At 39.0% G+C, this 16,442-nt stretch overlaps 2 protein-coding genes across 7 annotated transcripts; one reads left to right on the top strand and one right to left on the bottom strand.

The window, feature by feature from the left end:
- Window positions 1-529: 529 nt before the first annotated feature.
- On the bottom strand, window positions 530-5,376 carry LOC135640014 (uncharacterized protein At5g01610-like). The gene is made up of 4 exons (XM_065154087.1): window positions 5,241-5,376; window positions 3,544-3,714; window positions 3,050-3,104; window positions 530-1,061 (listed from the first exon to the last, which is right to left on the bottom strand). The coding sequence occupies exons 1-4, from the start codon at window positions 5,358-5,360 to the stop codon at window positions 682-684; spliced, it is 726 nt and encodes a 241-aa protein (XP_065010159.1). The 5' UTR covers window positions 5,361-5,376; the 3' UTR covers window positions 530-681.
- Window positions 5,377-9,452: 4,076 nt separating this feature from the next.
- Window positions 9,453-16,422, top strand: LOC103987245 (uncharacterized). Of its 6 annotated transcripts, none has more exons than XM_018828216.2 (6): window positions 9,453-9,734; window positions 10,272-10,376; window positions 11,183-11,337; window positions 12,437-12,661; window positions 13,053-13,893; window positions 14,243-16,422. In XM_018828216.2, the coding sequence occupies exons 4-6, from the start codon at window positions 12,440-12,442 to the stop codon at window positions 16,147-16,149; spliced, it is 2,970 nt and encodes a 989-aa protein (XP_018683761.2). In that variant the 5' UTR covers window positions 9,453-9,734; window positions 10,272-10,376; window positions 11,183-11,337; window positions 12,437-12,439; the 3' UTR covers window positions 16,150-16,422. The 6 variants fall into 6 exon arrangements, with proteins under 6 accessions (XP_018683761.2, XP_018683759.2, XP_009403765.2 ...); XM_018828214.2 differs by having other exon boundaries at window positions 10,272-10,389; XM_009405490.3 differs by lacking the exon at window positions 10,272-10,376 and adding an exon at window positions 9,953-10,053.
- Window positions 16,423-16,442: the final 20 nt, after the last annotated feature.

Raw genomic sequence — 16,442 nt, 5'->3', positions numbered from 1 at the left:
ATATATATATATATATAGAGAGAGAGAGAGAGACAGCATATATACCGTATGCTATACGTAATCTTCTTTCGTAATGGGCATGTAAAATCCTTGTCGGGTAATCTACAATGGATTGGATTTTGTTCCCTTGTTCGAAACTTTACGTAACCACTTGTATGCATGGCTCGATCACTGTGGTGTCACAGAAGGAAGCAATAATCATTATATATAACTTGCACAGTCCTGTAAATGTATCATCAGGTTACAGTGATATGGGCATGCAGAAGTAGAACACCATCACCAGATTTGAGCATGTAAAATATTGAGTAATTCACAGACTATATTATTCCATCATCACCATTCTGAGATTAGGACAAACACTGATTCAGCCTTTTGCAGCAAATGCATATGGAAATGCAGAATACAACATCTTCCTTGATGTATATTGCTGTTCTAGATGCCAAACACTGCTTACTTCAGAATCTAATCCTCGATGGTTTCAGGTTAAGCTCCAAAGATTTACAGGAACAGCGGATGAGAAGAGAGGAAATCAACCAAACAGAAGTCCACAATCTGAAACTATGCATCCTTTGATAAGGTCAAACAATTATGTTTTACTTGCAGCCATTGCAATGGGTAAATGATGACAAACATGTCCTCCAACATCATAAATCAAGAATCATAGGATGATCTGCAGCCACATCAAAACTCCTCTACGGTGATAGAATCGCGAGGCATGTCATACGCATCCTTGGGTCTTAGTTTCTTCACACCAGCCATGAAGCAGACCTTGTCGGACTTGTAGCTTTCTAGGCTCACCTGGGTAACTTTGACCCAGACCAGGACTTTCGTCTTCATGCCCTCTATTCCGGACAACTTTCCTCTTGACAAGGTCGCCTTGACCCGAGTCGCATACCTTAACACAGAAGAATCTTTGAAGCTGATCTCACAGGTGGAAGGAAGGTGAACAATCAACTTTGACTTTGATTCGTCAAACTCGTAGCAGATGATGTTCCTGGGAAAGAGGCCTTGTGGTAGCCCATATTCACGGAGGAGATCTGGTAGAGATTTCGATGGTTTGCCTGCATAAAAAGAAATAGAAAACTCTTTACCACCATTAAGTTGATGAAAGAGTTAAACTCATTAAACTCAGTTTGCTTGGATGGATATCAGGAACCTGTCTGTGAATGTAGTCTGATATGGAGCAATTAGGAAACAGAGCTATGACATCAAAAGCATGATTTGCAACAGCAAATTGTGCATATGTAATATGGCAGAAGTAGCAAATCTATTTTTTCCATTGGAATGCAGAGTTCAGCATGGCACATTCATATTATATTACCCTCGAGTAAATGTTTTATTGAAGGATCATCTACAATCAAAGACAAATTAGACATCACAAAATTTACAGGAACTCAACAAACAAACTTGCTCATGAACTATGAACAATATGATACCTTCTTAGGAGGTGGAAGAAAGTGCCAAGCAGCACAATTGAAATAATTTTGTGAATGCATGTTCATGATGTGAAGCAAAATCTACAATGACTGTATGATAACTAAATGAAGTTGGATGTGCATGATGACCAATTACATCGATGATTGAGCACCAAGTTGACACAACAAAGAATTAAGCTTAACCAACTTTTAAAAATCAACAAAAACTTGGTGAAATATCAAACATTCAGAAAGCAGCAAATTTCAAGTGAAATGCACGTTTTAAGTTGATGATTTTAACCGCAAAATGAGGCTATATATCGGTGGTTGATAAGATCAATTACATAGAACCATGACAAACATTGAGATGAAAATGAGCTCAGCCATCCAAGTAGTCATATAGTCATTCCATGGCATTGCTCTAATGTGTGCACTACTGGGATACTGGAACTGTGGTGGTGATAGTGGTCATGCACAGAAAGTAAAGTATCGGCTTGATATAACAATCCAAAAGAATCCATTGCTATTAATAACGCAACAACCTGATTGTTGAGTAAAGCATATATGAGAAAATAGCTAGTGTAATCATCGAAGAAAAAGAAACTGTGAGAACGTCGGGTCACTCCATCTCTAAAGCAAAAGAGAGTTGCCAAGAAGCGCCGTATGCTGATCGATAACAATACAGAAGAAACAAGATTTGTTTATAACCACAAATGTTGCAGGACAACAATCTTTGGTGATCAATTCCAAGAAAAATCTAGATAAGCCACTTGTAGAAACTAAAATTCCTGGATTTGATGTTACCAACATGGAAATGAGTGTTTCATGTTGGAACACACAGAACTCCAATATAAATAACTCCCAAGCTCTAAATGCATAATACATGTGTGCACATAGGTATCAGATCTTAGCCAATGGATGATGTCATGCATTTATTACATAGAAAGAAGTGTCTGTGGGATTGTTGTGAGTAGGTATAGCATAACTGAGAAGTTTATGAAGCTTTACCAATTTTAGAAGTTCATAAACACTTTTAAATTATTCAACTCGAAGCCAAACAAATTAGGAAAATAAGTTAAATATGTAAGGTTCCATCAACCTTAAGCAAAGTTTAGATGAGGCCCGATCCTTCAGTTAATAAGCTCCCTGCAGTGGATGTTGCTTTAAAGATTCTGTGCGATAAATTTTTCTTACTCCAAAGCAACTTAAAGAATTTCTTTAGACAATCAGTCTGATTAAAAGCTTAAGAAATAAATGAACATATTTCAGAAGCCCACATAAAAGCTGAAGTATATTTATGAGGGATTTTGGTGGCAAGAAAAAAGGCTTATGTGGTTGGTCACAGAAGTCGACAGTAAGAAACTCATTTACTTAACATGCATACTAAATTACATGGATAATTAAAACAGTTTAATTGCTATTGACAGATTTAAGCCATCAATAAGGCAGACATTAAAGGAGATAAAGAGAGAAAATTATGTCAGAGGTGAAGAACTAAGTTTCTTAGAAGTAACAAGCGCAATAAGGAAAATGGAATTTCCTCAACAAAATATACGGAAACAAGAAGACAAATCAAGTTATGAGCAAAGGGAATTAACAATTGATGACAAAATTAATGGAATAGCAATTCACACCTTTCAGCTTTTCAAAGATCCACTTGGCCTTCTCCTCCACAGTGCTCGAAAAGCGCTGTCAGCCACCATAAGAAACTTATCAGCAGAAGATCATAAACATAGTAATGTAGGCGGGCATTCAATTTTTCCATTGCCTATACGAAGAAAAGACAAGGCAAAATTTGATGGGAGTGCCAATCGAACAGCATTTTAGATCTAGATTGCTTCACACTCGTATGATAACATGCTCATACACGAGATGACCTAAAAGTTCCACCTTTCCATCAACCGGACACTACTAGATTTGATCCACCGCACAAAAATGGATCAGTGGGGCTTAATAATGACCTGGGTTTTCATCACACTCCTCCCCTCCTTGCACATTACATCAATAAATCTGAATCAAAATGTCATCTTTATCATATCTTACAGTCCTAAACGAGTCTTGAAAGATCGCAGGAAACCGAAGAGTAAAGAATGAAACTCCAAGAGAAAATCCAAGGGGATCTGCTTACAGAGAGATCTTCGCCGATGGAGGAGATCTCCTCTTTGGCTTTCTTGGGTATGGAAAAGCTCGCAACTTTCTTCAGCGCTTTGTCCATTTCCTCCCCCCTCTCTTTCAGAGGAAATACAGAGACCTTTCCCTCTTCTCCGAGCCGCTGCGCAGAAGAACAGAGACGGAGCCACTGGCAGGAGAGAGATAGGGACTATAAAGCGGCGCCTACCTCAAAAGAAGAAAAAGAAAAAGGGGGAAAAAGGAACAGGAATATTTCTTTCGAGGGGATTAGATGATGCATGCATTCGCTGCGCCAGAACAGCTGCCTCCAGCAAATGTATTGTCCTATACATGCAATGTCTTTTTCCTGGTCAGTGAAGGAAATGTTTCTGCCACAACTTTAAGCCAGTCGGGCATTGTTTCTTTCTTTTTTGTTTCTCGAAACAAAAATTGGAAATCTTAATGAGGAAAAACCTCGTAAAAAAATGCTTTAATTTTCTGTATCTCTATAACTATGGAGAAGCTAATGACTTGCTAAAGTTGTTACAAAAAATCACAATTATCATTATATAGAAATCAGTTTTCCACTTCTCATTTAATATTTTATAGATTTGATGTATGATACTATAATCTTAGGATATAAGCTCACTGCTCTTAAAGAAACACACTTTGCTTTTTCACTTCGAAACAAGGACAACAAATCCAAAAAGTGAATTCATGTTTCATGTTTCTTTATCGTGTGTGTTTTTTCTCTTAGCAAATCGAGCACTTGATTCTGTTTTCTAAAATTTTTCTACTGAATCAACAAACAGAAAATAATGTATAACAAAAAAACTAAGAATATCCAATGTTAACACTTGCAATTCAAACTGCTGTTGTAGTTAATGCACTGAGAGCTCACCTGACATTATTTTCCATGCATCATGAGCTTTAACATACAAGAAGTAATGCTAGACAAAAGGAAATAATTAGCAAAAAAGGACTCTTATTATTATCCCAACCAAGATAAAGCATTTCCACAAACCAAGTGAACTCAGATAGGTGGGTGTTCATCTATGTAGGCCTTCAGCTATATTCATGTAATTTCCTCTAATTTAGATGCAGTGAAGTGGCATAAATTTCCTCTAATTTAGATGCAAATAAATGCAGAAAAAAGAGTAAACAGTAAACTAATAAATGATGATGACAATAATGAGTTTGTACAAGCACAACAAGTCATAATCATAATCATTTCGAGTCTAATATACACCACAAACTGTTTTACAAAGCAATATACCTACTTAAATATATAAAAAAAAAGTTTTCAGATTTGTCACAGTATAATGAGTTTGTAAGCATAATTCAGAAAGTGTCTAAAATGTCTAAAAATCTTGCAAATTCATGTTTTACATGGATGAAAATGATGACATTAGGCATCAAAAAAGGTTTTTTCTTCTTCTATACATCATCATAGCATGCCTTTTCGTGTGTTAATTCTTGCTTGGGAGGAGGAAGAAGAAGAATGGAAACAAAAGAAATAGGTGGCGGTGCTGCAATGAGGAGGCATTAATGCAACGCAGAAGAGGGGTTGGCAGCCCGTCTCTTTCTCCACAAGTGGAAGCACAGATGCTCCATGAATGAGATGTCTTACCTAACCATAATCATAAGAAAGCAGAAACCCTAGGCCTGATTCCCAACGGAGGAGGAGGTTGAGGAGGACTGGAATCTCTCACTAACCTTTCTCGCTTGCGAGCGCCTGTGCCAACCACTACCACATGTCCGACATGTGCAGCTGTCTGAATCCGGTGAGAGGCTGCCAAGTCGCACCAGAGCGAGCACCGACATGCCCAGCTCCATGGTGGCGAGCTCGAGCTTCTCCTTCTCGCACAATGGTGTGCGTATGTATGTATATATATATATATATATATATATATATATATATATATATATATATATATATATATATATATATATATATATATATATATATACACACACAAAAGATAATATATTAGTACTAAATTTAAAATCATATTTGATCTAAATAAATGGGATGGAAATAAATTAGATTTTGGACGACACAAATACAAACCAAGTATGAGATAGTGATAGATTATGATGAGGATGAATGCATGGTGAACTAAATTAAGTGATTGGTATATCACTAAAAGATACTATTAGGATGAATGTAATCAAATATAAAAGAAACATGTTGAGGGAATACTAATTTCAACTTTATGATGCTTTTATGATGAGAAATTCCGGTGGATTAGTGAGAATATGATCCTTCCATATAATATACTTTGTGACATGTGAGATTGAGAGATTAGGAGAATGATGAGTAGAATTTTTATATTGTTCATGGATTCGGTCCATTTCCAAGATAAATCTTCATTTTTCATCAATTTTGATTGAAAATTGTGTGGCTAATGATGCCACTACTCTCTCTCTCTTGATTTCTTCTTTTTTATGATCAGTTTGAATCTTATCATGTATGAATTAATGAACATAATCTTCCATCCATGACCATGGATTTGGCTGATAGAGAGAGAGAGAGAGGGAGAGAGAGGTGTTACCAACTCCTGTTCCACCTCCATATCAATCATGTCTACCCTTCACGAAAGGGAAGGCGAGCAACGACAATCCCCCAAACACCTCCCTCTCTCACATTCCTTCTTCCTGCGAGGTGAGGTGATGTTGTGCCAACCACTTGCCCCATTCCTTGCACCTTCTCGCCGGCATGGAGCTCCCACAGACAGTCCAAAGAACAGGCTGTGGATCATGTTCGTAGCCTTTTGGGATAGGAAGCCTGCACACATACTCTCTCTCTCTCTCTCTCTCTCTCTCTCTCTCTCTCTCTCTTCCCCTAAAGCATGTAGCATCATCATCTGATGTCTCGGAAATTTCTATCAAGTTGAATACCATCTTTAACGAGTGACACTTTGTGAGCATCGAGAGGGAAGTATCGTCATGGGTTAGATTTTACTGTGTGTTGTCTCAAGAATTACCACTACAAACATCTACTTTATATTGGCCACAACTCAATGAAACCAAATAAGCATACGATCGGATTCATTGCTTGAGGAAATGTCTCGTTCGAGACACGACTACAACGCCAACAATTCACGTAGATTTGGTGGTACATTTGCTCGAGGAAATGAGCAGATTTGTAGAGTGTATCGGTTTCGATCATCGAAAGAACACATCGATCGACCAAGAAAGTTGGATTACCCCAACTCGGTATCCATATCTCCTTTTGGCTTTTTCCTTCCACACAAGGCATCGATCGGTACGGGGAAAACACTTCCTCCTCTCGAAGTCACGTCCTTTTCACGTGACCCCATTGCCGACGACGAGGGGAATGTCTCCGACAGTACATAGCACAGGAGATGGGAGCATCTCATCATCCTCACGTGACTGACTCGTAATTACCGTAAAGTGCGAGGGGTATTCGTGTCATTCAAAACCATCCGGCAGAGTCCGGTACTCGTTGGCGCAGATCGAGTCAGCGGCGGAAATCCCAACGGCGGCGGAGTTGCCCCTGGACTTGAACTTAATCACAGAAATGCCCCAGAGAGAATTATTAGCGACATATTAAGATTCATTTCCCCTTCTTCGAGGAGTCATCGGAAGCAGTGGAATCAAATATCTGTCGATCATGTGATGATCGATTGAATCTGATATGGAAGGCAAGAAAAGATGCAGAAATGGAGATGATGAAGGGAGGACACAGAATGATTGAGATGTGTCCTGCAGAACTATTTGCATCCAGGGGAACTGAATCGTATGGTCCTGCAAGAGATGAACGAACACTGTTCGATGTGATCAAGCAAAGCACCAAAAGGAGTTAGTGCATCCCTTTCTTCAAGTATCCCATAAAGATGATGTTCCACCCAAGTCGGGGATCCAAAAAAGCAAGGTTTTGGGTCCCTACACACACCGCAACAAGCATGTCTTGGTATAGCAAGTGTGTTCATGGGAAGAAACCATGTGCATGTGAGGTTTGGGATTGCTTTGGGAGTAAGCCATCCACAGATGGGTTAATGGCAGTTCTGCTTCTTCTGTTCTGCAATGGAGGAAAGCTTCTTGCAAGCTAAACATGGAGGTCTGAAGGGAAATCGAGCAGCTTGAATCCTAAATCAATGGGAAGAAATGTATGATGACATTGGAAATCAGTGCATCGTTGATGCCTGTGAGCAAGACAAAAATGAACTGTTCCGAAGAGAAATCTGTTGGAATTGCAGAGAGAACTCGATATCCGAGCTAATCTTGTTGGTCCTCCGAGATGGAAAACTCCATTTGTATCTGCATCTGTACTTTTTCTTTGAGGAAGAGCTGTGGATTGATTGCATATGGCCCCAAGGATATTGTAATAGTGCTACAGAATTGCAGGTATTTGCAGATTTGTATGCAATGAATTGACATAAATGTTCTTTTCCTCAGTGTGATTGAATGGTGATGTTCTACATATTCGGTAAGCTTCAAATACAACAAGAAGATGCTTGATGTCACTGATGCTTATCCTCTTCTTTCTTCATGGTTTTTGGAAGCCTTGTCCTCTTGCGAACCTCAATCTTGAATCTCCACCTTCTCCAAGGAAAATAGTGGTAGAGTGGGTGAGAGCTGGAAGTCCTCTTCCACCTGCAACAGCTAAAGAATGCCTGTCCAAAGACTGGTTGCTTTCACCACAAGGGTGCCAGAGATAACACCTCAATGATCTGAGTCCTTCATGCACCAAAAGGAATGACAACTTGAGCTTTCCAAGCTGTCCCATGTAATCAAAGCTCTCTCTCTCTCTCTCTCTCTCTCTCTCTTGTGTGTGTGTGTGGGGGGGGGGGGGGGGTGGTGGTGGTGGTGATGGTGGTGGCTAAATCTACCATATTTTCTACTTCCTCATAAAAGTTAATTCTGGCCAGTCCTTGAGCAGTAATACAGTAGTTTCAGAGCATCTTTAAATCCAACCATGATTCTCCTTGACCACACAATGGTTTGGAGAGAGAAAGGTTCATGCATTCTGCATGACTCTAACTGAGACATGAAGTGTGAAACATATTTTTAGCAGTTAAAGATCTATAATTAATCCATTCTTATCTGATCTACCATCTTATGCCATACAGGATCAAAAGATTGTAGTCAATCCCACTCACAATGCTTGGCTTTTCAGAGGATTTCAAGAATCTGAGATGATATATAAAGCATAATACTTTAGTTTCAGCAACATCATCAATTTCCATGAAAGGCCCACCTAACAGCTTTGTTCCTTTTATCTCTTGGCCAAGCAGCTTCCCATTCCAAGCAGACCTAACCCCTCACCCATCTGAACTTGTCATTAGGAGCAAAATCTTATTCCCCCCACCCCTTGTTTTTGTCTGCTATTCCCTCAAATCTTTTCGGATGAATCAAAGGTCTCCTCTCACAATGAGAGAGAGAGAGAGAGAGAGAGGGGCACATGAGTCAATCCAATTCCCATTCTGGTAATAATCCTCGAGTGGAGTGGCATTGCCACCAACTTTTGTAAGTCCCATGACACCCCCCGCCCCTTCTCCCTCATTGGCCCCCCACCCCACAGCTCAAATCTGTCCAAATCTGCATACCCATGAGAGTCATAAGATAGTACAATAAAATAAGCAATAAGAAGAAGGCTGGTTGTTTAGATTTGAGTTCTGGTGCTGTCCCTTTTTTGCAGCCAAACACAAAGACAAACAGCTTTGGCTGCATTTTTCTTGCTTTCTTTTTTATTCTTCCTCACTGTTCTCAGCAGCAGGAAACACCGATGATGGGAGAGAGAACGGAATCCAAACTCGAAAACTATTTATTACAAAGATATTGTGAGTTTCCACAAGAAAAAAAGAATATTTTGTAGGTGAGAAAATACAATATATATATATATATATATATATATACACACACACATATAATATGAGAGAGAGAGAGAGAGAGAGAGAGAGAGAGTCAGTGAGACCAGAGGTTGACAAGTTTCCTGTCCCTGTGCCTGGAAGGTCGTTTATTCATGGTGGAGATTTCCTTATCTTGGATCTCTCTGTCCTCCCAAGTCTCAGACTTTTCTTCTCTCTCTCTCTCTCTCTGATGTGCCTTCCACCTTGATGAAGATCTGTAGCCTCTTTTTCTTCAAATGGTCTTCACCACTGCTTCTTGATCTATTCCTTCGCTCCTGCCTCTCCTTCTCTCTCTTTCCTTTCCGGATTGACCGCCACTTTATCGGTTACACAGGTAAATTTGCGTCGCTTGGGCTGCATAACTTTTTGTTTGTGTGGATATTGGGTTTGGCTTTCTTGTCTGAGATTTTCCTATCGAATTGTTTCGTAAAGGCGAAAATTTTGGCTTTGGGGGGATGTTTCGTGTGTCGCTCGCTTCTTATATGTCTGTTTCGGGAGCGAAAAGTTCATTCTTTTGGCATTCTTAGCTATCGATGTTCCTTTCTTTCGTAGTTCCTCGGATGCTTCGATGGATTGCGGACTTGCATTTTGTGATACATGTTCTGGCTTTAGATGGAGAGCTTTGATCTCCTCATCTGGGGATCTCGTTTCAGGTTTTGTTTGACTATCTTCTCATTATGGTAAATAAAGCACTTAGATTTTGACCAGAATCGTGGTTTCCAGCAGATTTTGTTTAGATCTGATAGCTTAAATTATGCCGTGTAAAGATTAACCCGATTTGTAAGATTACACATTTATTCTAGATTTCTTTAATTCCCTGTTTCCATGACAATATTCATGAGCAGTATTTTGCTGCTAACCTGTTGCTTAGGATACATCACCGCCATGGATAAATGGAGATTTCGGTTCCATGACAAAATTGAAGACCTAGCATTCCCCAGCATGGTGGAAGTCCAAATTTTTTATTGCCGTATTGGTAATGGAAGAAGGTGTACCATTGAGTTGACCGTGTTCTGGTCTTCGTTTAGTTTGATGAATGATGAGAACCTGGTCAACGTTCTTGACTTTGTTAAATTTTGCAAGACAAATTCTTCTCTCTCACAAACAGTAAATTGTCTCAGGGCATTGTTGAAAGTTTGAAATTAATGCCGAAAGATGGAATTTTTCTTGCTGCTGTTGTTAATATGCTCATACGAAATCACCCCACATCCAAAGTTGTTCGTTCTTTTCGACTGGCTTTGGACATGCATATGTGAATGTGCTTGTATTTTCATTGTTGAAATTAATTTCTGTGGTTGTATAAAACACAGTCATGGGCACAAGGTGTTGCCAATTCGGCAAAGCTTTAGCTGTCGTATAAACACTTGTGCTTGTTTGATAGAGTCAATTGGATTTTTGAGTTAGATAATTGCTTCATTTCATTTTTCGTCATCGAGAGACATGTCACTTGTTTCTCATCAGTTGCCTTCTCCATGTAGATATTTTTAGCTATGATTATAATGAATCATAAATGAACTACCTTTAAACTGTTATTCCGTAGGATTTTATTAATTGTGTTTTCTTCTGATTCGACTCTTCAACAAATTATTGCTCGCCAAACTGTTTAGATCGATGATCTCAATTTGATTTATGAACCTGGGTAACCACTCAATGCTTATGTTGCAAGTTGGTATAGAAGTTGATTGGCAAGCACGCTCTCAACTTCTTTATAGCATTCCCGATTGTGTAAAATTAAACATCCATTTGTACATGATATACTTCTAACATGTGATTGCCTGGCAGCACTTTTGCAGGCAAAATAGCAAACAAACCAAGGTCATCTTCCCAGGCATGGAGCATATAAAAGTTCTAAGCTTTGCGGAAAATAGTTATAGGTGATGTGCAAGTTCTAGAAGTAGTGAAGCTACCGGTAGTTGCTTTGCTGGATACTTTCTACTGTGAGTGCCACTATTGCTGGTAATTTGAATTGTGTTCTAAGACAAAGTTCCCTTATCTGCTCTCTGACTTGATCTCACTTGTAATAGCATTGCTAATAGACTAATAGTGCGTGCTATTGAAACTGTCAATAGGAATGCTTTATGTCCAAAGATCCATCTGGAGATGTCCAGAAGATATCATTTTAACCCATAAAATAGCATTTATCAGATGGAGTTTGCCAATCACAGAGCAATCCTGGATAATCATAGTCCAAGTCTGTTGGTGGAACTTAACAACATTGACAACATCTTTCGGAGCTTTTTCCTCATGTAATATAATAGTGCAAAAGCTATTAAAAAGTTCAGACATGCTCTTCCACCAGAAAAGCTGTCAAGTGAAATACTGAAATGTAACTTAAAAATTATGTGAGGTAGACTTCATCAACACACACTGATGTGAAGTTCATATTAATCAAATGAGTTGACTCAACACTAACTTCCTTTCACTAAAAGCTACGGTTCCTCATTTAATATTTCATTTGGGTGAGTTTAAAAGAAATTTGCATGAATCAGTACCCTTCAATTAGTAGAGTTTTGAATCTGGTGCATTTTTCGTGCAACAAGAAGGTTCGAGAACTGAGTTATATGGGATGCTTTTTGTGTAATCTACCAACTTCTGAAAATTAATATTATAGTCATGGATGGGGACGTGTCACCAATCACATTATTTCATTCTTAGTTGCTCTTTCAGTAATTCCATATTCTGCGTTCTGAAAGGAATATTTTGGATCATAAAGATGGTATCTTCTTGATCTATCGCTATAATTCTTAAGCATCCAGACTCTTTTTGTTCAAGCATATGGCACTATGCTCCCTGTTACTGAAGATCTTCTAGAAAAATGAGATTCTCACAATCTTGGTTTAATGTCATATTTTTTTACATGAATACAACTATACAAGATGAAAATTTCACTCATGCATCTTATCACTATGATACAAGCAATTTTGTTCTTGAAATTTGTAGATCTCCAGTGTATAGTTGGTAGGATTGAAGAATTAGTCCCTTTAGACTTTCTTTTTATAATTCCTGTTTCAACTCTTACACTTGGGATTTTCATAGGGAATGGGAACAAAGGTGCAGTGTAAAAGCTATCTTCCAGGATATCCAATAAGTGATCTACATGAGGATGCAAACTACAGTTGGTCTCGTTTTTCTGAAGATAAAACATTCAGCAGGCAAATGCACAATAATTTCAAACTAAGGGGAGTTAGTAGCTGGTTAGACTATGACAAAGAAATGTTGAAGCGGACAATGCTGGAACATGAAGCTATATTCCAGAGACAGGTTTGTTTTTACATCAAAATAAATCATAGTTGCAACTCAGTATTAAAACTGAGGCATTATCTTTTTGGATGTGCACGTGCTGGGAGTACAATGCATTTGATGGATACTACAATATGCAACCTTTTATCGTCCAGTAGAGACCCTTTAAATAAAAAGGCTATCATTATAATAGTTTGAAGAATAGGGAGTATTTTCCTTTTCTGTATAAGTTACTGCAACTATTCATCACAGGACAAAATGATTTTTTTTGTCCCATTCCCAGGACAAATTCTTTTTCGATTTAAATTACAGCATTGGCCCTTGTCAGGGCAGAAAATTCAACATTTACCATTGCTTTTCGTGAAAATTTGGATCCATTTTTTTAATACTCAAGTTGTATTCTATGATTCAGGTTTTTGAGCTACATCGTCTTTATAGAACACAAAAGGAGTTGATGCATGACTTTAAGAAAAAAAACCTGAATGAATTTTCTGGACCAATGGTGATATCTAGGTCAAGTATGTTTGCATCTCATCAGATGCATCCTGAATTTAGCGAAAGTGTATGGCATTTACCTCCCCCACCTCTACTAAGCACTTGTCAGAGTACAGCAAATGTTACAGATGTTGATGACAGGAGAAACTTCTTAAATTTTCTCGAAGAAAGTGCAACACAATGCAATTCAATTTCAGCTAAAAATGGAGGGTTTGTTAAGGATGACAGACCAAAGGAGGCTAAGCTCAGTGGATTTCCTAGAAGAATTCTGGACCTTCACCTTCCTGCTGATGCTTATATTGAAAATGAAGACACAAAACATACAGAGGGTAAAATTGATGTTGAGCCATGTGCTATGGCTGCTGAGACTATTAACATGATTCATGGCATCGATGCTGACAATGAGGTAAAGTTGTCTCTTGGCAGTGTTGAGGTTCCTGGCTTTGGAAAAGGTGCTCTAAAATTAAATCTGCATTCAAGAAATGGTCTACCCATTCACAGTTTTGCTGATCTGAATGAGCCTACTGAAGATTCATGTGAGAGAGGGACCGTAGGTTCAGGTAGTTGTAAATTCAATGGTTTGAATGTGGACTCCAAACAACTTCAAAAGCCTTGGACAACAATGAGATCAAAAACTAGTTCTCCGCATACAAATCCTTTCATGGACAAACATGGTGATCAAGTGGTTAGCTCAAGTTACCTCAATGTAGACAGAGCTGATAAAGGACAGGAACAACAAGTGTTACACAACAATTGTGGTAAGATCAATGGCTGATATTCTTGAACTCATGAACCTTTTATTTGTCTATAGAGATGCAATTCATTAACGGCAGAAAGTTCTTACATCTTAGACGGCAGCAATATTCATGGATTGGCTTAATATGTTATCTGAATGTTTCTTTGTTGATGATATTTCTTGCACATACTAGATTTATTTTTTGAACTCTTTACTATAGTCCACTCTACCAAGCATTCAAGTCATATACATCTATTTTTTTAATCAGTCAAATTTCTGTTGCATATCTATTTTTAGCTCTTTGCGACCTTTGTTTATGTGCTAGTTCTCCTCAGGATCTGATATATAACTCACTGTCTGGTTTTTCACAGGACAAAGTAGAATTGCTGTGAGTTCCTACAATTCTGGCCTATTTAATGAGAAGTTTCCATTGTCATGCGGATCAATAAAGTTGACACTTGATACAACTCAAGAAAGCCACATTCCCATTGCAGTTCAAGCACTTCCAGGTTCTAGTGCATCTTCAATGTTGAATGGACAGAGCAAGAGTTATAATGCAGTTAAACAAAGCAACAATGTTGGTTGTGAGAAAGTACCATGCAATGTGGATCTGCAACCACAGTTGAGACTTGATAATAAATTCTCATCCAATGTGAACGGCCTTCATCATGGTAGCCAAATGAATTCTACTTCTTTAACTGGAACCCACCTTTTACCCTGTAACCTAAGGATGCAAAGCCTTGGTAACAACAGTGATACTTCAGAATATGCAAACTCTGAAATCCATGAACCCCGGAAGTGCTTAAAGAGTTTGCACTTCGTAGATGTTAAGTATGCTAAGGATGTGCAATCGAACCAGGCTATCCTTTGTTGCAGCCAAAGTGATCTCACTGATCGGCAAAATTTAATCAGGAAGCATCATGAATCATCCAAGGGCATAATTTGGCATAGAGAAAAGCCATCTCCCAGTGGTTCTACTGGCATAAAAGAATGTGACACTCGATTAGATCTGCAATTCAGTAGGGATTATTCTCAGCTAATTTTTACTGAGTTTACAGAAGGAGTCAAGGACGAAGGTCCTTCCATTTTTGCCGCAAAGCAACCTTTGCCATCATTCGACATCAAGGAAAGCAGAATTCAAACGAGCCAAACATCTGACAGCTTGAATAGTAAAAGAATTTTTTGCCTACCTGAGAACTCCTGTAGGAATTTCAGCTACTCAAATTCTATTTCATACGATGTACACTCTCTAGCTGATGATGCAAAGGACTACGGAAAAGGAAAGGCAGGCAGAAATTTCTATCCAGGTTTAAGAAACGACATCAATCTGAACTCTGATCTAACGCCTATCATTGATCCTCAGTCGTTTAGAATGTCAGCTGAAGGTGAGACACAGATTCCACCATCATTTCCTTGGCCAAGAGTTGCTGGCAAACCAACATGCAAAATTGATTTGGAAGCACCAGCTGATGAACTGGAAGAAGAAAATACATTTTCCGGGGCCAAGCTTGTAGATATTAATTACTCAAAGACAACAGTTGAAATATCACAAGAGAAGATATCCTCTCAAGATCCTCATGTCATACTGGCAGCAGATGCTATTGTTTCCATGTCAATGAATGTACATAAAGATTCAGATAAGGTCGCATGTCACCCCTTTGCTCCGTCCTCATGTGATTCCTTGTACATGTTGGCAGAGTTGGTTACACACGATGCAGAGTCAAAAGGAAGTGGAGAAGGCAACTGTGATGCTTCAGAAGATGATGGATTGGATGTCTTCGAGTCAATGACATTGAAGCTTGAAGAACTCAAGGCAGATGAATATTGTTGCAAACCATGTCGACAAGAAAAGCCAGAGGATGAGAAGTCCATGGCCGCATTTCTTCTCACCAAGCCTCGTAGGGGCCAGGCAAGAAGAAGAAGGCAGAGGAGAGATTTCCAGAAAGATGTCCTACCAGCACTTGCATCCCTGTCAAGGCATGAAGTGACTGAGGATCTTCAGGCTCTTGGAGGGGTGACAAGATCAGGCAAGTCATGGCAAATTAGCTCCGCTAGGAGCACGTGCCAAAACAGTGCCAGTTTCCAAACAAGGGGGAGGAGGCGGCCGAGAGACTTGGCCATCACCGCCGTGGAGGTTACAGACAGTCCCCCTCGAACGCAGCCTATTCACTCCGAGTTAGAAAATGATGGGAGAAACATAATGGCATGGGGAAGGACAACAAGAAGGTGTCGCAGACAAAGAATGCCATCAGGCAACGCGCCTGCTCCTCAGGGATAGAGGAGTTAAAGAAGTATGGTAGTTGGGATCAAAGGAATGACAGTTTTTTTGGTTAATTGGTAGATTTAGACATGAGATGCACTGTAAATGTTGGTCTTTATTCAGGCTTAGTACTATGCACTTTAAGATGAAATAATTGGCGAACTATATCTCCAAAAATAGGACAGTAGAAATAGTTGGTTAAAAGAGCTGTATAACCTCTCAGTTTATGTCAATGATGTTTAACCTTTGAAATGAAATATATAGAGTGGATACTGAGGACAGATTCAGACAGGTTTCTTGTACTGGTGTCA

The sequence above is a fragment of the Musa acuminata genome, chromosome BXJ3-6 (assembly GCF_036884655.1).
Source record: "Musa acuminata AAA Group cultivar baxijiao chromosome BXJ3-6, Cavendish_Baxijiao_AAA, whole genome shotgun sequence".
In the NCBI taxonomy this organism is placed as follows: domain Eukaryota; kingdom Viridiplantae; phylum Streptophyta; class Magnoliopsida; order Zingiberales; family Musaceae; genus Musa; species Musa acuminata.
This window is presented reverse-complemented; position numbering and strand designations above follow the sequence as displayed.

Excerpts from the sequence above, each read along its gene's own strand:
- LOC103987245 (XM_009405491.3), top strand. The coding sequence starts at position 12,440 with ATGGGAACAAAGGTGCAGTGTAAAAGCTATCTTCCAGGATATCCAATA. Across the intron at positions 12,662-13,052 it reads AAGCTATATTCCAGAGACAG|GTTTTTGAGCTACATCGTCT; the intron begins GTTTGTTTTTAC and ends TCTATGATTCAG. Across the intron at positions 13,894-14,242 it reads AGTGTTACACAACAATTGTG|GACAAAGTAGAATTGCTGTG; the intron begins GTAAGATCAATG and ends GGTTTTTCACAG.
- LOC135640014 (XM_065154087.1), bottom strand. The coding sequence starts at position 5,360 with ATGGAGCTGGGCATGTCGGTGCTCGCTCTGGTGCGACTTGGCAGCCTC. Across the intron at positions 3,715-5,240 it reads GGCGCTCGCAAGCGAGAAAG|TGGCTCCGTCTCTGTTCTTC; the intron begins GTTAGTGAGAGA and ends CTCTCCTGCCAG. Across the intron at positions 3,105-3,543 it reads CCATCGGCGAAGATCTCTCT|CGCTTTTCGAGCACTGTGGA; the intron begins GTAAGCAGATCC and ends GGTGGCTGACAG.